Source organism: Acanthisitta chloris, unplaced genomic scaffold, assembly GCF_000695815.1.
Source record: "Acanthisitta chloris isolate BGI_N310 unplaced genomic scaffold, ASM69581v1 scaffold13399, whole genome shotgun sequence".
Taxonomy (NCBI): domain Eukaryota; kingdom Metazoa; phylum Chordata; class Aves; order Passeriformes; family Acanthisittidae; genus Acanthisitta; species Acanthisitta chloris.
The window spans coordinates 66,581-92,039 of NW_008692052.1; the positions used below are offsets into that span (position 1 = coordinate 66,581).

The 25,459-nt window shown below is 37.9% G+C and overlaps 1 protein-coding gene across 1 annotated transcript in view; it reads right to left on the bottom strand.

Annotated features, from left to right (window-relative positions):
- The window catches only part of LOC103809650 (ubiquitin-conjugating enzyme E2 E2), a gene marked incomplete at its 5' end in the record, with an annotated part of 37,430 nt that overhangs the window by 3,273 nt on the left and 8,698 nt on the right, over positions 1-25,459 (bottom strand). Inside the window, one exon of the mRNA XM_009082505.1 lies at positions 20,040-20,187. Coding sequence (XP_009080753.1) covers positions 20,040-20,187 — 148 coding nt within the window. The remainder of the gene's footprint in view (positions 1-20,039; positions 20,188-25,459) is intronic.

Here is a 25,459-nt window from a genome sequence, read left to right on the forward strand (position 1 = left end):
GTCTGAGGTCTACAAAGCTTTTGTTGTAGTTGTGTGAATTTCCACCAAGAGAATGACCTATGAATCAACTATCATCTCAGATGCCTCCCTCCATTGGTGTCTGCCTCTATTAAGCAGGACTGAGGAACCAAAGAGGTCCCTGCCTGCTGTAGCATGATCAGGACCAGCTGCACCCACAGTCAGCTGCCAAGTGAATGCTACTAAAAGGTGCTGTCAGTAATAACAGTAATGACATTGTTGTTTTCAATCTGGCTATATGTTTTATTGGTTGTAACAATATTGAATAAAAGAAAAAACCCCACAGTTTGGCAAAGCTACTTGCTCATCTGAGATACCAAACTGAAGGAATAGAAAAATAGTTATTGACAATGAGGACCAGCTATTTCACATCTCTGTCAGAGGGTCTGGAGGGGTGTTGTCATTGCATGTGGTTATTTACGAGGACTTTAAAAAGGACTCTTCAACAGGTGTTGGGAGAGATGGCTTATTTGGGCAGTTCCTCTAAAGCTATAAACCCACCAGGAGGCACAACTGCTTCATTTGGAAAATCAGGACAGCTGGAGAGGAGGAATATTTAAACTTCAGATCACAGCCACCCAAACACTGTCCCTGGAGGTTTTCAAGATGAGACTGGATGTGGTACTTAGTGCCATGGTCTAGCAACCACAGTAAGGTTGGATCTTTGAGGTCTTTTCCAACCCGATTGATTCTATGATTCTGTGACAGCGACACACTGGCCAATTTGATGCAGAATGCTGCATTTTTGCCACAGGATGTAAGGATGGTGTGTGAGTTCCAGAAATGCCACCGTTCTCTTTCTACACCTGCGTGGGCAGTTTCAGCCAGCCAGCAGGCCCAAGGAGACACATCTCTCAACACTTCATGAGTCATGAGTCACCACTGCTATACACTGGGATGGGCCATAAAATGGAGATTACAAGATAAATAGAAGTACATTCATAAAAACAAATAGCGGATTTCATTCCCAGCATGCATGAGCCTTGGTTATAGTGTCCAAGTCCTACAAAACATCAAGTATAAGGAAGAAATCCTACCAAATACCAAGTATTAGAAAGAAACAATGGTCCCCATCTATCCCCTAAACTACATAGCACATGGATAAGCACCACCTGGTTCTCAGCTGGGCTGTGCTGCTTAAAGGGTATTGTGAAATCTCCATTAGTAAGTCCAAATATGTATTTATAAAACAATCACTGCATAAACCGTCTAATTAAGAGATAAAAAGGAATACTGAATCTCAAAATTCATAATGGCATTTTCCACATGTTTCCATTTCTCATTACCAGAAAACTATTTGTTATTTTCCGTTTGTATATATCTGTGGCTTTACTCTCTGGATGTTAGAGATTTGTTTCCATAACTAGTAAATGACTCTATTTTTTCTTATTTTTTTTTCTTTTAGAAGTGGACCTGGAAATCTTTAAGGTCTTGCAATTTACAGCTCCTTCTAGTCCCAGACTCTAACTTCTGAAAACCTGCCCTAAGATGCCTCTATAACCTTTAACTTGTGTAAAGATAATTTTTTATCCCATACTCCGATTATCTCCATGTAAAATATGCCAGGAGTTACAGCATCAGATTTCATGTTAGGAGACAGTGCATGCGTAAAGAAATATATAAAACCCCACCATATTAAACAGGCAAGGACAGAAGCTAAGGTTCAGCAATGTAGTTTACATGGAAAATGTCAATCAAATGAACTAAACTATGAAGAAAAGGTTCCGGATGATTTATAGGAACACTGCAGCTGCTAAATCCCTCCTCACCTCACCATATGTAATCCTCATGTTACATCAGAATTCATGAAATTCTCCTGTATTTATGTGATTTTGAAAGCTGGGTGAGCTGGAGCTTGTCCCTGGCTTGAAAAGGTTGGATGCGCTGCTTTACAATGCCTTGTCATCTTCTTTTGCAGCCACTTAATATGACTGTATAAGGAAGAACATTTGTGTCTCATGTCTGTGGAAGCTAATCAAATTTACAATCCAGTTCTAGGGAGTTAATGCTATTGGGGATTTGGATGAGCTGAGGTTTGGTCATTACAAAATTTCAGCTGTGTTTAACGCTGGTTAAACTGCTTTATCATTCAGAAGACAGACTATAATTCTTCTTTAAAACTACTTTCTCCCCAAATAAATGAAAATATACTGCTATACTGTATTTTTCTCGGCTTGTATTTTTACAGCTATTTCTATGTCAGCAAATAGCAATTTCAGAGCTGAATTCATCTCCTGGGCTTTTCAATGCTCTTTTAAAAATACAGCAAACATACTCTAGTGAAATAAAAAATGGAGATGGTGTGTTTAACAGCTTGATTTCAATGTGCCTTCTCCATCAGCCACATGATATGCAATGAAATTCCAATTGGTAATGCCAACATGGTTAAAGAGACACACATTTGGACTTAAAATGTACATTATGGGTGTTTGTATGCATTCTATATATTTTTATGAGGATTTATAAAGTAGAATTATATTCCTATTGCAGCATTTTGCAGTTTTAATAGAGAACAGCTGATGGAGCCAGTTATTACACCACCACAAGTGGGTTCTCAGAAAGACTTCTGGAGCACCTTAAAAACGAAAAAATCCACTGCCCTATAAAAACCTCAGTTTCTTCAGCCAAATATTTACAATGTACTTTTTTTTTTTGGTCCAAGTTTAGATTCAGCTCTGTATCAAAGGGAATTAAAAAGAGTTGGCCTCCAGCTGAAGAGCAGAATTAAAGTGAAAAAATTTCCAAAGATTAGATGTAGCTTGAAAGGTCTTATTCTTTCTGAACTACAAACTCCATGCTCATAGCTGTGAGAGGCATCCCATTGAGAGGCTCCATGGAACTACCTGTACTGAAACACCAGTTACTAAAAATTAGATCTGTTTTCTATTCTTTCGATAGGCTGTGTGACATGTAGTAGAAAGCAAACAAATTTTTAGTTATTTGGACTTCAGTTACACATTTAGAAGAGTTTTTTTGTTTATGGAATATCTTTTTTTTTACAACTGCTTCTCCTTCCAAATATGATGCTGCATTTCTTTTTCAATTAAAGAAAGTGGGAGTGCTTGAGGGTTTTTTGTTTGTTTGTTTGTTTTCGGGTTTTTTTAGGGACATCTATGTCATCTACAGGATAGCTGCCTTGAAGTCATTTTGATACAGCATCACAGGCTGGATTGGCTACCCCAAAACCAAACCTTCCAAAAATAAAAGTGCCTATTTTCAGCAACTACATTCTGTATGGTGATTTCAGTGCAAATAGCAATGCAGCACAGAATATATTCTCATATTGGCTTGCAGTGAAAACCAAGATTTTTTAATCCAATTTTTGTGTGTTTTAATATTGTACCAACCTTTAAGAAATGGGTCCCAAAAGGCAAACTAAAAAAATTAAGATCGGGGCAAGGGCAGAAACTAGTAATTCACTGAAACACCAATTTTCTTAACAGCAAATGCTGTCAGCTTGATTCACACCAAAACCATCCTTAAACTTAATTAAAAAAATATTTAATATCCAATTATACTTCCTTATGTTGTTTTCAGTGGTATCCAGGCTAGCATTATAAAAAGACCAGTCAGTGAAAACTGCAGAGAAAGGCAGTGTGAGATACGTGATACCAGATGTGTCACAGAGCAATTTAATACTCTAAGAGGAAGGGATTAAGAGAAGATGAATTGTTTGTGAGTAATTTTATTTATAGTGTCACTTTGTCCTGGGAAGTTTCCATAGTTAGCCACATATCACCTGTTTTAAACTTAATGAACTCCTAGAAGACCATGTCAAGGATGCTGTGAGTCTTGATGTGGCAAATGAGCTATGTGAACTGCATCATAGTATTCTTCAGTGATCTTACAGCAGCAGTGTTGCTCTCTTTTGCTATCATTAATAATAATGCACAGACTGAGCAGTCCTTTGGAGGCAGAGGCAGGTGAAGTGGCACACTGAATTACTCCGCTAACCTTTCACCTTTGAAAAGAGTGCTCAAAATCAGGGCACAAGTGAAAACGAGTGCAGCACAGCACTAATCCCTGTTTGTGCGGCAATAAAACTGCCTCGCAGCTGGAAGTCTGATCAACACACGCGCACGAACTGGAACAACAGAGTGATTCAAGTCAGAACAAAGGGCGGTAGCAGGGCTCTGAATTGCTTCACAAAGCCTACAAGCTGAACCACAATTTATTTCTGACTTTCATAAAATCACAGTTCCAGCTATACATATAGAATGTATTTAAGCATCTACAAGGCTCTTTGAAAGTGATGCAGAGGAATGATAAAGTGATCAATAAACTGTGTTAAAAAAAAGAACAAATAGAATGAATTGTTTCAGGAAAGAAAAATTGTTATCATTAGAGGAGAAAGGAACAAATTCTAGAAAGGTCTAATGTCTACAAGGAAAAAAAGTCAGTGAAGCTAATATCAATTTTAGAAATTGTAGTTCACCGCAGAAATCATACAATATGGCACATAATGAAGTCTGTGTTTTATCTCAGGAACTAGTTTTGTAGATTTGGTTGGTCATGTATCAACACTCAGTAGAAAAATTCTAATATATATATATAAAGTTAAGTGGTCTTACAGTGGTGCCTTATTTTCTCATCTGTAAAGCTGGACTAATGCTTTTCCATCACACAGGCTATTCTGAGAATAAATATGCCAAAAACTGCAAAGTATCTGGATACTTTGGCAAATGTGGCTGTATAGATATGTCTCACAAAGAGACTGCTCTCCATGACTTGACTCTAAATTTTGAGCTCTGTAGAATTGTCAGAAACACAATTGACTTCTGTTAGTTTGTACAATGATTGCAGTTACAGAAATGTTAAGGCATGTGTGACTTTACTGCAATGTCCAAACTGTTGTCTGGAGAAAAAAATGTTACCTATCTTCAAAAATGAAAGAGCTCTGCAAATCCAGTTTAGAAAACATCCATTTACTAAAATACCCATTTTGTAAGCATCGAAGGAGAAACTCATTCCTCTCTCTAGACTTGCATTTGATTGCTGTCAGGCTACCTACCCACAGATCGGTGTGAAATATGAGACTGCCTAAGAAAAAGATGTTTCAGAAATAAGGAGTATTATCTGGCTCAATTTTATTAACGTGGGTCTTAAAGGAAAGTGTTGGCAGTGATTCATCTCTGTATCTTGCCAAGGGAAATCATTCTTGTTTAAAGAGATGGATTTTTTTTTCAGACTTCAGTTTTTAGCAGGATTTCTATAAACTTCACTGTCTGACTGGGAGTTAGCTGAGGCAATCACAGATCAACGAGGCAGTGTACTGATCTTGAAGAGTTGTCTTTAATTAAGGAAGAACATGCACCTATTAGAAGTGCCAGCATGCTGGAACAATTAAAGTTCTGAAATAACACACTTCACTTTGATGCTTGGGTGCGTCTCAAAATTAGAAGCAGAGATACATTAGCAATGTATCTGTTCATAATAATGAACCCAATTGAGAAACAGTCATTGTTATTAGAAAAAAATTAATAAAAAGGGGTTACTAACTGTAGAACTTGATTTGAAAGACATTACATGGCATGTGGCTTGATAAAATTTGCAAAAGTTACAGCAATGTGCTTTTACCTTGTGGAAGATGACTGTGAGTGGGTAATGAAGAAATCACAGCTCTCAGATCTCAAAACACTGTCAAGCAACCAAAATACTAAGATTCATAATGCAACTGGCCTTTATCCATAGGGTCATAACTATATTTTCAGAAAAGCACTGTGGATGTGAATTTTTTTTTTGGTGTGTGTGTGTTTGAAGATTCACTAAGGGAGGGATAGCTATTCTATAGAAGTGCTAGTGTGTTTAGCATTTCTTTCATCTAAAGATAAAAGAACCGGTTTTCTTCTGGTTTTGTCTCTTCTCACTTCCAACTAATCTTCTCCAGGCAAAGGATTGACTTATGGGTCTTACACATTCTGAATGGACAGTTTAATCCCAAAGCAACTGTGTGTAAAGCTATTCTCTGTGGTTATGCTTTGTGCAGTGTTAGATATTCTATAATCACATGTACCAAAGGTAGATTACTCTGTGATTAAACCAGGAGGTCCAATAGGATCCACTCACCACATGGATTCCCCAGGGGACAGGCTGGGGAGGAAGTGTTACTTCATAATCTTGCCTTTGGTGGCATTTAGACACTGAGAGGGAAATGAGTACTAAATTCATCTTCACTCTTAGGAGAAGGGTTTCAATGTGAGCAATACCAAAAATCTTCAACTTAAAAACATCCAGATCATTTTATGTCAGATGCAGACGTCATCTGAATCCTGCTCTTGAATCTATCCCTTTATACCTTTATTGTAATTTATCCTTGGAGTAACTAGAGAAGCCTACATATGTAATGAATGCTACTTATTTTGGTTTAATCTGATTTTCTCCTTCTCGCCCTGCTAAATCTCATTATTAATTTGTCGCATTTAAATCCAAAACTGCTGTTAGGAATAATGTCAAAAGAATGTAAGAGGCCTTTATTTACAAAGGGTGGGTTAGTGAAGAATTTTATCCCTACTATAGGACTACTAATAGGACTCTTTTTCATAGCTGAGGGCCTGAAATCCCTTGGCAAATTAAATATCCCCTGAAACAGGAATAGAAACTTAGGTGTGCCTTGCATGAACACACTTCTTACTGTTACGCAACAGTAAGATGAAAACCAGTCAGGCCTCTCCATTCCCTCTCTATACCCTTTCTACCAGGCAACACGTGGAAGGAAGTCACCAGCTGTATCCGGCCTCGACGTGTCTAAGTTTATATCTGCATCCAGAGGCAGTAGAAGAAAAATGCCTGGAAACTAATTTACTCAGAATTTTTGTTGGTATGGCTCAGATGTTATCTTTGATGGGGTTGGCTTCTTGTTTTTTTCTGGACTGTGGGCATGGGTCATTTGAGCCTATTTGTTTGATCCCATGTTGCCACACATGTGGTCCATACTATTATGGAGGAGGCATCCCAAAATGCTACTGCACTGTAAATGCTGTGAGTGCCAGCAGAGTATGGGGCATGGACTTGTGGAGTCAGTCTCACTGCTAAGTGTACACTTGACAGGTTTCTGACAGCCCAGAATGGTGAAGTCTGATCCCCTGAGTGCTGCAGAATTTGCAGCAATACTGCCCTACCAGAAGAAGCACCCAAGGAAGATGCTTGTACCAACACACAGTGGCTCAAGATGAAAGCCAGAAAGAAATGAATGAAAACCAGAGTGCCATCCTGCCCTGCAGACTGCTACAGGCCACTTATGGCAACATTTCTGGGGGCTGATCACCGAGGTGACATCACATGAAGGGAGCAGGGTGGTGTGGGCTCTGGCAATGACTGAGGAATCAGCAGGTAAGTGAGAAAATAACCCCATTATAGTAACCAAATGACTATCCCCTTCTAAATTAATTTCAGAACATGAACATAATCCGCTTAATTATGAACAGGTTCTAATAGGACTAGAAGGAAAAACAGATTAAACAAAATAATTAGCATTCATCATGTAGGCAGTTTTTGCTCCTGGATTAGTTGCAATGAAGTTACATGGCAATGCTGAAAAAGAGATTGAATTTGTGATATTTTACAGCAATAATTTCACATTTAGTAACAGGCAAAATAACTTTATTTGGAAATCCTACCTTCCCTGCCTGAGGGGTCACGTTGACTCCATTGTCATGCCTGAATAAATGATAATCGCTTTGCAAAATGACTTCAGGCATTGGCATAAAAAGTTCTAAGACTGAGCAGCAGAAAAAAGCAATACAAGGTAGAGATGGAGCAGACATGGAAGGTCAAGAAGACATTCCTTCTGCTAGTAGAATATTGTGTCTTACAGTAAGTTCTACTTTCATGCCACTTTATCTAGCCACTTTATCTAATCGATATTATAAAGACCCGAGCATGGAGGATTCCAGCCCTTGAGAATTTTCTGAAATCTAATTCACCTTGAAGTTGCAAATGCTCTACTCCATAGAAGAGGCTTTTTCTAAGCCTTGTACAGATGCAAAATTCTACAAACAATTTAGTAATCAGAGCTCTATTTCTGTGTCCCGTATGAATGTGAAATCTTACAGTACAGCCCATCCTTAAATTTGGGACAATTACACCATATATTTTGGTATTTAAGTAGCTGTCTATGGCTCCATCCAATGCACCTGAACTTAATTTGCTGTGAAAATAGGGATTCTGAAACACACACTGCATATAATTTGTTTTATTTGTTGCCTTTGATAGATCTGTAAAAAACAAACAACCATTTTCTCCTCCCCTGCTGAATAATGTAGAAAATTAGCCATGCAAAATAAGAGAGACATGTCTTGCAGCAGTGTAAATCATCTCTGAAGGTAGAATCTGAATGACTCAGGAATACTAATTTCTGAAATCTTACTCAAGAAAGTGAGAGACTAAATGATTTAATACCTAACATACTTATATCCAGCATTATAAATTTTGCTTTTCAGGACTGACTCTACATTCTTACTGTGAATCTGTTAGCCAAATGGAGCAGATTCTTTTCAAGAGCATGAAGAATGTGGAGTAGTGTGATTTCTGCAGTGAAACAAGAATAATTGTAATTTAAGAACAGGAAGAATCAATCTTATAAATAGCTGTGCTAATCAGGGTCCTGAAGGTAGTTTGTAGGCAGTTAGAAATGTATGGCAAGAAATTTGAAAATCTGCCCTTGCCTTCATGTTAAAAAAGGTACACAGAGAAAAACAACAAACACACAAAACAAAAAACTCCCTTAGTGAAATGGAACAAAGTTTAAATGAAAAATATGGGGTAGAAAAGCTCAGCAGGACTGATGCCAGTCTACTCCAGCTGAGATTTGAACTATTTGTACTAACTGGGAACAATGAATATTAGATTAAATTATTATGAGATTAGAAATTCATGTGATGTCTAAATTTACTGATTTTCTGGTTTTATTTCCCCTTAAATACATCCAGTTCTGTTAGTCAGAAAAATATATCCAGTAGAATTGGTTAAGCCTGGAAGTGTTGTATCTAATTCATACCAAAAAAAAAAAAAGACTTTCCCCTTAAATACATCCAGTTTGGTTAGTCAGAAAAATATATCCAGTAGAATTGGTTAAGCCTGGAAGTGTTGTATCTAATTCATACCAAAAAAAAAAAAAGATTCCAATGCAATGAAGGACATGTCTGTATTGGCTAGACAAAACCTGCATGAAACAAAGAAAATATGTTTAATGACTGTAAATGATTGGAGTGTATTTTTAAAGTAAAAAGCAGTTTACTTTGTATCTTGGAATTCATTCAAATTATGCTGGAAGTCTATATTTTATATATGAGCTTTATTTAAATACTTCACATTGTTAAACATTTAATGTTGATGATGTATTTTGGTCTTAGTTCACACAAAGATTTATTATGTGTATGCACTAAATTACCTGTCTTCTCTCTGAGGTAATGGGCATAGGAAACCTCCACTGGTACTATTTTAAATTACATATGCCTATTGGAAGGAAAATGAATTGTAACCTTTTGTATTTGTAGCATCCATCACTCATGCATTTTTTCAAGTACCTTTAATTTAATGATGCTTGAGCTGAAGCTCATAGATGCTTTGTTTCTTGAGCAGAAACGAACAAACTTTTAAAACCCCTGTATGTATATTTATCATATAGCTTTTATAAGCTTCATGTAAAAAAAAATCAGGTGTATATTTTTCCAGCTTCACTTCCATTTTATGATAAGACTGTATGTTATATGTTGTAGAAACCCTTTTAGAGGAATAACAGGAACAATTAAGGGTAGTGACAAGACTTTTTTTCTCTCATGAGTGTGAATTACATCCCTTTACATTCATTTCTTGACACAGATGTACAAAGCCTCTTTACTGATTTGGATTTTAGTCAATCTCTGATTTAATCAGATGCCACTTAATAAACTAATGGTTGAATATTACTATGTCTGAAGTTCCAATTTTTCTCACATCTTCTTAAATAAAAACAAACTAAGAGCAGCAAACTTATTGAAAAGGGCAAGAAATCATTAGCAGCATGGTCAAACCTCTCCCATTTAAGGAATGGTTGAAATCTAAGCTTATTTCTTCTAGAAAAAAGAAGACAAAATAAGATGTGACAAGTAATTTGGCAAAGACTAATTTTTAAAAATGGTCTTGCTTATCTTTTCCATAGTAAGAAAGGAACACAAACAAAACCCCAACACACTTAGCAAAATTTTAAAGGAGGCAGATGCTTCATACACCAAATAGTTATTCACATCCAAAAATACACTGTAGGAATACTAGAAGGTATTTTAGGAAAATTTAAAAAAGAATTAGAAAATTTAGTAGTCATGGCACCACCTGAGTTACCATTGCAAAGGCTGTTACTGCTCATTCTTCAGCACATAATCTGATTGTTAGCTGTGGTAAGGAGGGAATTTCCTCTCCGGTATTTTACTGTGTGAGTAAAGTGCTCTGAGGGAATTTTGCACCTTCCTCTGAACCACTGAGCGATGAGCAGTTACAGGCAATGTACCTGACTAAAATGAGTAGTACTGATTTTCTGCTAGAGAATGACTGTACTCCTTCTAGTGATTATTCTTTGTAGAGTTACAGATACATCAGATAAAAAAAAAAAAACCAGGCTAAGTGTGTGTGTGACTGGCATCTGGAGCTACAGTTAATGACTGTGTAATGCTTTGGATACCACAAAATCCAGATAGCACATTTTCTTTTAAAAAAAAAATCTCTTCCATTCACTTTCTAAATTACATAAAGCCACCAATTTTCTTATGTAAATAGTTCCAGACACTTTTCAGGAAAAAATATTTAAACAGACTGTAGACTTCTGAAACCATAATGGGGGGTTTAAAACTAAGTATTTCTAAACAATCTTACTGCTATAGTTGTGTTGATCTTTTTAATGATGTCTTGTGAGCTTTGAATAGCCTAAATCTAAACATGTGAAAAGCCTCTATGCTTAACAAATAATGCTCTTCTACCCATAAGTTGTTGTCAAAGTGCAACTGAAAAGAGGAAAGACTTAGGCCAACATCAATAGTAATCCTGATCCAAGCCTCCTCCCCCTGCACACATAATTAGGAGATATTCCAAGACATATTTTCCTGAGAACTACTAAAGGGATGACAGTTCACAAATGTTTTTTCCTGCTGTTATAATAACCCCCACAGCCATGGGTTCACGTCGAGGGGACTTAGTCAACTGATAAGAACAAAATCTTGTAACGGTTTCATCAGCTCTTCACGGCAAAGGAAATTAATTCTATTTCAATGCTTATCTATGAGCAATTTTCATAATGTGCTGCATTGCTTGCATTTACATCTGTTTAATTTCATGTTTCTAGATCAAGTCCACGGAGTTTAAGAGATATAGGTGTATGTGTCTGCAAATATTTAAAGACCAGATGTATAGCGAGTCTCTTACTGGCAGTGCTGAGAGGCTCCTAGTGGGATTTTGGATGTTTAAATCCCACGGGAAGTGCTGAAAAGCCTGCAGGCTGTCAGCCAGCATCTTTATGCCTGTAACATATTGGTACTGTGTGTTCAGCTCAGAATATGAGAAAGTGTAAGTGATTCAAAATATAGATAGCAGTTAGTATTGTATACATAGTGCCGCATACCTAGTATAGTGCAGTATCTTTTAAAAGGAATGGAAAGAGAAATCAAGGATAAGCCATCAAGGGTTTGTAAATATCAGCTCTAGATTCTATGATATGATTAGGGCAAATATGGACATATTACATATGGAGCAGGTTTTGCAGAACAGGGAGGAGAACATACAGTATATAAACAAATACTTTATTACAAAAAGAGCTTTGTCACAGGTGGAGTTGTCTTGGGAAAAGCCAACCACCATCAACTTCATTCACGTGAGCAAAGAGATCCCATTAATTGTGCCAAAGTCATTCTGCACTCACTGAGAGCAGAACAAAACCCACCAGTTTTATGCTGCATTTTCTTTTCATGCTCGTTTAGGACAACTTATTAGGATGACCTTTATGCAATTCACCCATCCACTCTGCTCCCAGCCCAGCAGCACCACAACAGCAGAGCAACCACAACTTTATTTTGTCTTCACTAAGCCAAAGCCTCCAGAGTGAGCTCATTTCATTTGAAGACAACTCACAGCAGAGATGTAAAAAGGAACAGAAAGGTTATTTGCAACTTAGAACAAACCAAAAAACGTTACTACTTGAATTGATTCCTTGCTGCTCTAACTTTTGTTTACTGTCTCTTACTTGTTGCCATGCTTGAGTGACATGGCATAGAGCATTTTCTTGCTCCAGATACAAAGACAGCATTTTTCATTGTGCTGAAACAGCCCAGAAACCTGCCTCTTTCCTGACAGAGCACAGTATACAAACTCTGAAGAAAAGTGAAAACCAGCTCCAAGCTAAAGAATATAAATACTCTCAGACAACAAACCAATTTCATTGTTTACACGACCCTCTGCTGCTTACAAAAAGGATATATGGCAAAATGAGATTATTTTGTTGTACGTCTGATAGTACTGTGTTGTGACATTGCACCTGGTAGCCTGTGGGTGCCAGGAAAGAAAGTGGTAGGGCTTAGCCAGCCGCATAAAATTGGACAAATTAACAGTTTTGTCAACTATGTCTTTCAGTCATTTTCCAGAATATTCATCACATTTGACAAATCTACTCAAATATGGACTATTACAGAATGACTATTTATAACTTTAATGAGTATTTGTAATGACTATTTATAATATTCCTGTCTTCTCCACGTCTTGACAAAAATGTTCCAAAAGAAACAAAATTTTATTAGGAACCATAATTTTCCTGTCTTCTCCATGTCTTGACAAAAATGTTCAAAAAGGAAACAAAATTTTATTAGGAACCATAATAGAATATACTTGGGCACAGGAAAAACTAAGAGAGTCTTTTTTGCTAAACAGAACTGTTAAGATGCTAAATGAGAAAAAACCCCTCAGATTGCATTCTGGAGCAGTGTCTGATAGTAGCAAAATGTGCAGATTATGGCTTTAAGGAAAAAAATTACAAGAATGAGGAAAATGAGAAGTGGCTCATCCCTTGAACTTGCTGTCATCCAGAGTTTCTAAATTCACTTCACAACTGGGGGTGAGGGGAAAAGAAGGAATGATAATTGGGAAGTCTAAAAAATTGCAGAAGGAACATTGACAAGAACCAGCACTGACAGAAAGCAGCCTACGCTGTGGGGAAGCACCAGATGAGGAGGAACATTGTCCATACTTCCTGGTAGCTCAAGATACATAGAATAACAGAGAGAAAAAAAGACACATCCAGGCTGCTGAGTAGTGAAGGGCACAGACCTGTTCTTCATTACCCAGGGCTGGGTAGCTATTTTAAAATTTGAACATGGAAGCCAAACAGCAGAGCTGTGACCACAAGTCAGCCAAATCCCCACTCAAAACCAAATGCTCCAGCATGGAACAGATTTTATTATTACAGCTATGTTACATTTTCCTTTATTAAGCTGTTTTAGATTTTTTAAAAACTCTGTGGGTTTTTTTTTTTTTTGGTTTGTTTGACAGACTAGCATTTTCAAGTATCTCAGTAATTCTGAACATTGATATTTTCTATTAACACAGTGGACATCTATTAGGGTATTCAAATGCTGGTATGGCTGGGGCTTACTGACTGAAAAAACAGAATGATTCTCGTGGAACCTGCTGCATTGCACACACTCATTTTGTAAGCAGTTGTGGCAATTTTGGCTCTTAATGTCCTTGTGCCAGAGATGATCAGACCAAAGCAGTGTCAGGAGAACCAAGTATGTCAATGGGCATCAAGTTAAAGTCTGGAAGCCTCATTCCAACTCCCAAAGGGAGATGAGTTTTCCTGAAAGGGTTCAAGTGAATCTACTTCCCTTTGTCTGGGGTATGCAGAAGACAGTTCCATGGGTATTTTATACTGGGTATTCCAAATATTCCTATCAATCAATACCTTATGCAAAGTGGTAGAGATTATGGAATTGCTATGAATGAGCATTTGTATGAAACCTAAATTTTCTAAATTCCAACACAAATTCTAAATGTGGAGACACTCAAAACTTCCTAGACACCAGATCTATCCATGTTGCTCTTGCAGGTATGGACCCCTGCTGGAGCAATTCCAACAGCTGGCTTTGGGGAAGGCTGCTGAAGGCAAACCTTCTGAGGGTCAGGGCAGTGGCATTGCAGCAGGACACCAACTTCCCTCCAGAAATGTATACTGCTGGCTGAAAGAGAAACAGGCTCAGAAATAGCTAATTTGGTCCTTTGCCTTGCATGTTGTCTGACTTACATCTCCCCACCTACTCCTGTTTTGCAAAGGTTCTGGAAACAGCAGCAATTCCAGGAGCTTTGTAGCAGGGCAAATACCATTCAGGCTTTTAGGGCTTTTATGCTTATGTTGAAAAGTCACTCTCCAAAGTGCTGTTTCAGATCCCATAGAGGATCAAAGATATGCATTAAATTATACTACTGAATCCTTTTCTGCAAAGGATGACAGAATGGGGATTTTATTCCTTCAGCAGCAAGAGTACAGAACATTGCACACCTCTAGGAAAATGACAAGGGGAAAAAAAGAAAAAAGTGGAAAAAAGAAAAGAAAAAGAATAATATAATAACTGAATCTCATCTCTAAATTTTCCTAAATACCAGCACCTTCATGCAGGTGCATGCAGGGGTGTTAATATTCTTTGGCAGAAAATTTAGGCAAACCTAAATCATGCCAAACCACATGGATAGCCTGTAATTACAACAGAAAAACAACAGTATGTAATCCAAAATTGCCACTTATACCTACTCTGTGATAAAAGCAAAGAAGTTTCCGAAGAAAATAAAGGCAAAACATAAGGATGATTCATAAATAACATTCAAAAGCATATCTTGTGTCCCTTGTGAGACACATAAAGACCCCCATAATCTTAGGATCTTGTTTGACTTTGCTTATCCATGCTTAGATAAATGTGAGTCATTAAAATGCAAGCCACATTACTTCTTGTGGGTTAACAAAGTATGAAACTATCTAGTAAATTCATGATTCATGGCAGTACTTGCAAAAAACAGCACATTTACTTCTAACCAAAGTAAATTGTACTTGAAAACCACAATGTACATTGCAGAGTTTTTGACATAAACAGTCTACTTTTCAGATGTGCCGAGCAACTGCAACTACTATAAAAATTGATGGGGCTCACATCAAAGTAATGTAGTGCTACTTGTCCAACTCATCTACTCTTGTAAGTACATTTACCGTGAGGACACGCATGCTTCAATCTTGAACTATGTTCACAGTAAACTTTACATATAACACTGAACAAACTGCCTCATGCTTTCTGGTGGGTTTAAAAGGTAACAAGAGACAAGCAGCTTTACACTGCTAATATAATATGTCACTGAAGTATCTGAGAGCAGAGTCAGAGGGAGAAACCAACCTGCCTGGTGCTGACCCCAGTGAAGTGAATGTTGCATACAGTTGTTTGTGCTTTTCTTTTGCCACAGGTTAACGTACTTTTCTAGCAAAAGCTTTTTCTTTCTTTTGCTGTTCCTTCCTTTTTCTCCTTTTCCTTTTTTCCCCTTTCCTTTTCCTTTACCTTTTTCCTTTTCCTTTCTCCACCATTTCACTAAATTGGGTTAAAAAGCAGACAAACAGTGAAAATGACAGGGCTAAGACAGAAATAACCTTTGCTGGGGCTGTCAGTGAGATAGGGACATCCAACAGGGAGCAGTAAATATTTCCACCCAGATGACGGTGATGATGAGCGGGGTTAGTTTGTCTAGCTGTGCCTCATGCCCTGATGAACTCTGCAAGTCAGGCATGTTCAGGAAGGATGACTGCAGTGAGGATGAACAGGGGAATGGAAAGCCTCTCTGATGAAAGGAGGTTAATAGACACAGGTCTGGTTAGTGTGCAGCAAATAAAGACCAGGAGGAAAGAGGATAATTCTTCATTAGTACACTGGGAATGAAAAACAGGAAAATGCTCTCTTAATCTATAGGATGAGAGTTGCTTAAAAACAAGTGGATATAAAATTCCCATGAGTCAGTTCAGGTTAGAAATCAGGCAGAGGTTTCTAAAGAGCAAAGCCAGTGAGGCTCTGTAGAGCCCCACAGCAGTTACTTTGGCTACAGCTGCCAAAGTGTTCAGTCTAACTAGACACATTTGTGGGAAAGCAATATTGTGGCTGTCCCCATCTCAGTCTGTCCCTCTTACCCTCTGTCTGCACCCCTGGCACATCCCCATTGCAGCAGCTTGGAGACAGGTACAGTTGCCACACAGGGAAGTGGACCAGGAGCAGCACTGAAGTATTCAGTTTCAGAACATCATTTGAGGGATAAAATCCCCACTGACTGTGGAACTTGCATGTGGGAAAACTGGTAAGGAGCCAGAGCCAGAGGATGACACCAGAAGGGAAGAGACTGGTGTGAGGGAGATGTACCAGGCTTTGTTCTGATGTCCTAATCAAGGTTTAGCAGTGTGTTACTAAGCAGACATTATTCAACATTAGACTGTTCAGACATCAGGAATAATCAGGCCAGCCAAGTTCAGACTTTGAATGTGTGAAGAAGGAAGCCATGCAAAGAAAAGTGTTGCAGTGCAGTCTTGTCAGTGTTTCCATTTGTTTTCCCTGAAGCATTTGCAAATGACATTTTCCTAGGGCTTGAGAACCTTTGGCAGGGCCAGGGTGGTAATGACCAACTGAGAACAATAAGCATTCTAACCCAGATCAGCATCACCAGCTCTCTAAATATAAAAATAATTAATCTATTTAGCATTTCAAGCTCAGTAAAATACAAAACCTGAGGGGCCATCTGCACTTGAAAGCTCTTTTGGATTAAGGCAGTGTGGGAATTTACACTCCCTAGGCTCTGCTTGCATCCTTAAAGTACGGTTGACTTTTACTCCAAGACAGACAGGTTTCCGTAACTTAATGCATTTCCAAAGTGGGGAGTGTCCACACATGGAGCTACTCTGAAATAACTAACCACCCACATAGGCAAGCCCTATCAGCTAACACTGGAAGTAAGTATTTTCAGCACTCAAGCAGAGCCCATGAGCACTCACTCCCATACTTGGTTTCATGCAGATGAATGTTTCTATCAGGTTTCATAGGGTTCCTCATGCACATGCCAAAATATTTACAGGACTGGAGCCCTGCTTTGTAGAAAGGGATGTGTGCTGTGCCCTCGAGTAACACCTTAAAGAAAAATACTAATCCCCAGATTGGATGCTAGTGTATCCCACCATCTCTCCCATCTCTCTGATACCATTCCAGTTGGCTCTCTCACACTCCCAGATAATTCACACATGTTCACTCATACACAAGCCCTACAGCACCCCTTCCCCCTACAAAAAAGTCAGCCAGCTGTTACAAAATTTAGACATTTCATTAACACAGTTTACTGGCTGATACTGCCAAGCAAAATAGAGACAATTAATAATAATCAGGAGTGAAGGGTCTGAGACAGCTTATGAGTAAAGGATTGTATTAGTTATTTAAAAAGGACAAACTCACTCCTGCCTGGAGTGATAGGGAACAAAGGGTGGTGATGTATAACCAGGGAGGAAAGAGAGTCTCTCCGTGGCTTTTGTAGATTACTGTGTGAATGACAGGAGCGGCAGGAGCAAATACCTCTTTTCATTTGCTCAGCCTGCTGGAGAAGAATAGCAGTGCTTGCCAATGAAGCTGCAGCTGTGCTCCAGCTCCATTTAATCACTATGTATGACTGAGGGTTAATTAGCTGCCATTCTTACTCCTATTTGTTGTTATAATGAAGATTTGCATAAATGTTAGAGTAGAGGGTAACTGATATTAGATTCTTCCCTTCAGAGAGGCTGGGTGGAAAACTCACCCATCCTAAGTGTTTATGTTTGTGGAAGATTCAGTGTTGCCTTTCCATTTGACCTGATCTGCTTCTGACTGATGAATGGTGAAAAACGAATTCGAAGTTGCTTATCAAATCGAGATCCCTGTTGGATTGCTGCATTTAGAAAGGGACAGACTAGTAAAATTGAAGAGAGGACTGAGGGATTAGAAAATTACTCCTAGCTGACAGAAAGGAAAACACATACGTGTATGTTTATCTACATATGTACATGTATGTGTGATATATTTCAGTGATGGGTATCTCAGTCATATATATATCAGTGATGTATCTATCCATCCATCCAATGGCAAGTAGCCAATTATTTTTTAATGATAAAATAGCATAAAAATTATGTGATAGGCAGTACAGCTGTAGATATTAGGCAATATGCTGAAAAGTAAGAACTTGCAAGTTTTTGCAAGCCTTCTGTTGTACATCACTAACATACAAAGTTCTCTTTTTAATAAAATGTATCTAAGATGAAACTGGCAATCTCCATGGAAGACAAAAACGACTCAGCAGTTGACAGTTTCCTGCCATCAGTGCCTTATGAGAGGGGATTTCCCCATACAAATAAAGGAATTGCATTAATTCCTCAAAACATCAAAGGAAAACGTTAGCATGAGGCAATGACAAAATCCAAAACTACTTCATAATTAAAGAGAACATTTGAAAATGAAACATCCTCAATTTGTTTTATTGACTATGGTCAGAACAATGCTTATGGCTGTGAACTGAAAGAAGCTGAACAGAAGAACTTCCCATTTTTAGTGTGTCAACTTGTCGCACACGATAATATAGTATGGGTAACTGTTTTCAGTATTCCTCTTACACACTTGGTCTGCTAAAACTGTTGTTTGACAGCATCTGTACGGATTTAAGAAAAAGATTGAGAGGGCAGAAGTAGTACATGTCTAAATTTCAAGTCACTGCTGGAATGTGGCCAGCTTTCAAGATGACTGTATCCTCCCAAAGATAGATGACCACAACAAAGCACATATAGCCAGTTTCTCAATCCCAACACAGCTTTGCAGTCTCTAGCTCTTTACCCAGTCTCTAAGACATGAGCAAATATTAATTTGCTTTTCTTTACACTTCTGTCATCAATCCGCCTGGTTACCTACAGGCACCTCTGCATATTTTGGGGTAAACACTACCAGAAATCAAAATCAATCTTTCTGAGACATAAGCAGAGAGCATTCAATCCACGTGAAATGAATCTGCTTAAAATGGTAACTATTACTCCAGCTCTTAGCTGGAATGAACAAAATGGGTTTTAACACTATATACAGTAACAGACCCACATGAAAATAAAACCAGTCAAACACACTCTCATCTTATTTTGAGCTTCGAAATATTTCAATAAAGAGCTTTAAATTCAGCCCCTGGTTACACCAGACTCACATTCTGCCCTTTGCAAAGCAATTCTTAGCCCTTTGCAAAGCAACTTTTAGCCCTTTGGGCAAATTAAAAAGAATATTGAAGTGCACAGTAAAAATCAAACCAGTAACAACCCTCATGACATATAAACAGATCACTTAATTTTCCTTCAATGATTCTTTAATAATTTCTATATATTACAATTTTCCAAAGCTACCCTCAGAATTATTCATTGGTAAATAGGAAAGGGAAAGTGGAAATTACAGATCTAGTGGTCAATGGCAAAAAACAAATCTAAAAGAGCTGAGGGGAGAGGTTAAGTGCTATGCTAGTTAATAAGAATGACAGCTAGCTTTGAATACTCATACTGACTGCCCAAGATATTGAATAAACCTTATTTAAACTAATTTTCATTATTTGTAGAGTCTGTGTTAGGCATCTATCATTGTCAGTACTATTAATATTCTTTTCAGATAGCATATTATCAGCGTATTTAAATGAAAGCTTTCCTTTTCAATATTTATTAACTCATTAATATTTCTCGGTAGTAATATCCTGGTTGTAATATCCAAATCAGTGCTAACTAAGGTATTTTCTACTGATTAAAGCTTCTGAATTACAAGATTTTAGTCTTTGGTACTAAGAATGCTCCTGAAATCCTGCTTTCTTTTTATACTACATCTTATTTATATGAATGTCATTTAAAATTTACATTTTTGCCTTTTGTCAGTAGGCACCAGTAAACCAGAGCACTGACCTCGTAGCTGACCAAATATGAGCTATGAATGAATGTGAATATAAAAGTTAATTCGCCTTACCCGGGTTGCAGTCTGTGAGGAGGGAGCAGATGGAGAGGAGAACTTTAGAAATAGTTAATGCTGGACTCCAGTTGTCTTTTAAAATGTCCAGGCAGATGACGCCTTGGCTGTTGATGTTACAGTGGTAGATTCTTGTCCGAAATGTTACCTAGAAAAGACAGTGTAACTAAGCACAATGGTGTTCAAGCCGCACGATTATTAATCAATCATAAAAACTGACATTCTGCTTTCCTGGTTGAAATGACAGTACTCTGTTGCTGCCAGTTAAAGACCGAGAAAGATAAAATAAAGAAAATATAGTCTGCCTCTTGCACCTGTGGCCTGTAGTGGAACTGGTTTGTGCGGGGTGAGAATGGGACACATTTCCCAAGCTTCCTCTTGCCTTGGTCTTAGCAATCGTATCATTTTTGTATGGGGGCAATAAAAGCTATTCCAGCCCCTGATCTGGACAATGTTCATAACTCAGGTGCACAGCTCCTTCATACTTTGAAGGGAGGCAGAGGACAGCTTCTTCTACTGTCTATGCATGTTCATCATTTGACCTGATAGATTAAGCTGGAAAAAAAATGTGGAGGCATCACATCAGTGACTCCTGAAAAAAGTAAAGTGAAACATTTTTGAGAAAGGCTGCTCAAATAAAATGCTTTTATTTCCTAATTTTAAATCATAATTGTATCAGTAGAAATGCTTACAAACACTGGGGTTTTTTTGCAGTTGATTTTGAGAATTTTTGTATCCATTTTGTATTTTCTCCCAGGTGATCCTATATGTAACAAGCCAAGGAGGAGATCACTTCTTTTAGCCTAGAATGATGTGCTTCTGCTTCAATATGAAGATACAGGTCTTTTATTTAAAAAGAAGTTCGGCTATGAAAGTCCACTTCATAATTCAGAATGAATACTGGGGCTACAGGATAAGAAGGGGCAATATGAAAATAACCTCTTGAGGGTCATCAGGGACTAATTTTTCCATTAGTTCTACCCAAATGGCAAGTAAAACCAGATGGTTTCAATGACATGTTCATAAAATCTAAAATTAAGATGTACAATTTCAGGAGTCTATCACATCAGCAATAATCCTGCCAACAGAGGGACTTATTAGGCAGGAGACAACAGCAGGCAAAGCATACCACAATTTATGAAAACTGTGCTCTCCACTAGAATTAGATGGTGCTAATAACTGGGAGTACTTAAGGCACCCTATTCCTGCTTACCACAGAGATAAATCTGCACCTAATGGAAACTGATGGCAGGCGTGATCCTGTTCTGATTCCTTTCAGCATTGGAGATCTCACTGATTTCAGTGGGATTGAGATCAGGCCACTTAGTAGTAAGCAGAACAGAGAATACAAGCAAAATAACATGGTCCCTTCTCTAACACACTGAAAAATTTTGCCCCTTTGGATTAAACCAAGAAGTTTTGACAAAATAATGGAAAGAAAAGGTATTAAGATACATGGTATTAAAACACTGCATTCAATAAGAAATACTTTTTCTCATATGCACTTTTCCACATAAATCTGGAAAAGCACTTTTGGAGCTCACTGTTATGCACCAGTGAGTTCTGTACCAAAGATACCAACAAAGCAAGTTCATATTTTTTTAAATGCATCTATGTCTAAAGGTATTGCTAATTAACAGGATAATTTAATAATCTGCCACTCCATACTCTACATACTTGGAAGTTCTTTCCTTTTCCTCCCTACACTTGTGGTTTTGCTTATTGTTTTCCAGCCTAAGTGCTTCACTTCTGGGACTTTATGAGAATTTAAAATATTTCTGGCCCAATGATCTCAACTAATCCAAATGCTATAGCCATGCAATCTATTTCCTCTTCCTCATTAGGAGCCCAAGCACATTCAGCATTTGCAGTGAAGGAAGTCTTCTGCAAGATCAAGAAGATTATTTATTTAAAAATAATTATTATTTGGTGATAAAATGAAATGTTTGTTTACGAAGGGAAGCTATTTTGAACAAGGAAGGTTACAAATACACAAAAGCTGTAAACTACCTTACATGAACTGCATGTCAAAAGTGTCCACAAAGGGAGCTGGTGTGGAGGAGCCTCTTGTGAATTGTAGGTCAGTGCTCATTAAGTCCCCAGGTAGATTAATTCCAGGTCCTCTTATAAATGAGTCAGGGAATGCTTCCTAGCAGAATGTCCCATGACTCTAGGAAACTTCAGCACCTGATTAATTTTAAGTACTCTACGATTACTTTTCAGTACACTGTTGGAATAAAATTTTTGCCTAATTCTTTTACCTAAACAAAGGTGCTCTCCTATATTCCATGATGAAAAATTTGAGGACTTCATTCAGTGGCATCTAAATACACTGAGTAATAAGATATATGTGGTCTCACTGAATGCAGGGGATACACACTGAATCCACTGCACAGATTAAATTATACCCTCTAAATTATTTATAGACAGGTCAGTCTGAGCTTGTAACCTGCTTAAGAGGTCATCAATTTGAGCCTGCATTTTAACGTGTACCTGTTTGCTGTCAGCTGAGAGGACAGACACATTGCCACATGCTCCCCTGCCTCAGCTGCTTTTGAAGCAGTGAAGCAAGGACACTGGGAATTTGGCAGGATTCAGAGGGCCACTGAGATGAATGGAGGTAGTGAATGTCTTTCATAAACTATTCAACACTCCATTGACATTTTAGGCTACCTGGCATATAAATGTGGGCAGGACTACACCTGTTTGCAGTTGGAAGGCTATTTTTAGAAAATGCCTGGACTTGAAAAGTAGCATTTTTTCACTATGAGCACATATTAAACCCATGACATTGAGAAAGACAAGACTTGCTGCTTACCACTGACAAATGTCACTCACTTGCCAAACATGCCAGTGCACTTTAGAAGACATGTCTAAGGCAGAGGTATTTTTAATATTTAAACAATCGATGTACTAATAATTTTATAATTATATAGAATGTTAGAGCTTATTAATTGCAATAGTTAAATAATCAATTCAATTAATTAACAAAAAAATCACCATTTTCAGAATTTCAAAAGAAGCTGCATTCATGACAGCCTTAATACACTGGAAACTGTGGTCTGAAGGTGGCAGGTAACAGAGTTCTCACCCCAAGGCAGCAGAGTACAACCGGGCTGACACATTGCTTTCCTCATCCAGGTATTGCCTCAAATTGCAGATAATGTGGGAAATGCTGACATGTAACTTTCTGGACATTGTGTTTACCGTTACTACATTTTAAGGTTATCCAGGGTCACTCCTATTATACACATAGAAACCAAGTGGTAATACCATTCCAGAGAAACTGCATTTTCTTTATTATGGTCATATTTTTACCTTTGATGCCACTTAAATGTTTCCTCTAAACAGTGTACTCTAGTTCTAGTTATGCTCTAATGAAAACACCTAAACAATCCTGTGCAGGGGCTCAAAGGAGTGTGTGGGTGTACAGGCAAAATCATCCTCAGACAATTGAATGGCAGAGGAGTAATTTATGGGTTTTTTTGGACAGTAAGTGTCCTCTATGGATTTACTCTCCTTGATTCTGGAATTTTAAGAGGGTACCTCACGGTTGTTGAAGAAAAGCGTAGGTCAGAAAAATGTGAATTATGGGAAATAGGGGAAGATGAGACTACCTACTGAAAACTGTAAGAGTATGATAAACAAGCTTTTGAAAGGTAATTATAAAGAATTCATATTCAATCAGTTTTGGAAGTAAACAATAATAAACTCCTCTGTTTATCTACTGGTGAATGCCAAACCCTTCTGAATAGTGTAGACCGGAATGAAACAAATAAAAAAACCCTTTATAGAGTCTCTTGGAAGAAAATGAGGTTATCTATTTGAAGGGGAAGAAAATTATTAGAGAGAAAAGAAGCACATGTAAGGCTATGGCTGGCTGTTCACTGAACAAGTTTTAGGGCTGAAAAGAGGCTGTTTACAAAACCCGGGAAGAGGGAATTAAGATGGAATTCAGTTGAGTGATTGGAGGCAACTGGTTGAAGGCAACATAAATAATTTCTGGATCTCAGAGTGATTTTGAATACCAGTTTTCCAGCATGATGTAGTCTTAAAATAACTTCCTGTCTCTCTTTTGCACCAAACGTTCCTATGTGAGGTCTAAACCCAAGCAGCCACTGTGGTGTTGGCATTCACATGTGTGAATTGCTTAATCTTTGCTGTGAGATTCCGAGACAGGCATGTAAAGGCAGTGTGGCTCTGGGAGGACTGGTCCCACAAACACATCTCACACACTTTCTCAGACTCCACTGAATTCAGTTGTAATCTTCAGAAACATATCGGGAAGAAGAAGTGATTCTCCAGTTTTGCTTATTAGAATGCAAGGGGTTGCTTTCTTCAGCTTGTTTGGGTTCAAACCCTCACCTCCTGTTTTTAATTCTGCCTACCAGAGCCTGGTGACTGTGCAGGGAGAGATAAAATATTCCCAGAGCCAATAGAAGAATAAACAAAAACAACCCCCTTTTGCTTGGCCAACACTGGAAGCAGAGCTGAGATCTCAGGGCTCTCATTCCCACAGTCTCAGAAAGTTCCTTTCAAGCCCTTTCATTTCTTACAGGGATGGAATCTTGCATGCTTGCCTGACATGAAACTTCTGTCTTCCTCAACTATTCCCCAGGAGTTCTGTTTTAATAAAACTGCGGTGGCACTACCTGAATTGGAAGAAGCTGTACTGCATACAGAAAAGGTTATATAGATATTAAAAAATATGATGCCATTTATGATGATGTTCATGGAGCTCAGGAGAGAGTAAGTCATTCCCATCTCAGTTTGTCAGACTTTATGAGCAATAGATTTGTCTGCTCAAGTAGAGAAAATAAAAACAAGATCAGACCTACACTCTTTAGTCACAAGAGAAAAATACTCTAAATGAAAAATATCTACAGCTCTGAGTGACACAATGTTCATGCAATAACCTTTACATTAATTAGCACCTTTAATTTCTTACAGAGTGCACTTCATTTTATCTATACTGAACACTGAGGCTGCCTTTCTAAAACAGGGTGGATTGTCTCTGTACAGACTTGTAGCATGCACATGAACTACTGCTGAGATACTTAATGGTTATCACAAAAAGTGCATAATAAATGACTGACCACATGATGTTCACTATTTAAGAACACAATTTAAATATACACCAAGAAATGGACTTCATTTGGCTCTTAAAAACACTTGGTTACACCTCATTTCAGTTGGTAAAGAACAGCTGTAATTTATTTTTTCAAAGAAAAATACATGGCATCTGCATTAGCAGGAAATAATAAACTGTGATTACTTTTGCTTGACCTACAAAAAAGTCTGATATGCAAACTATGCTGTGTTTCTCTGGCAAAACACATCATGTGAGACATCAGTAGCCAAAAGTGATAGCAATTTCAATGGATCCAATAGCATCCACATGAGTTAACCTTTAATATTAC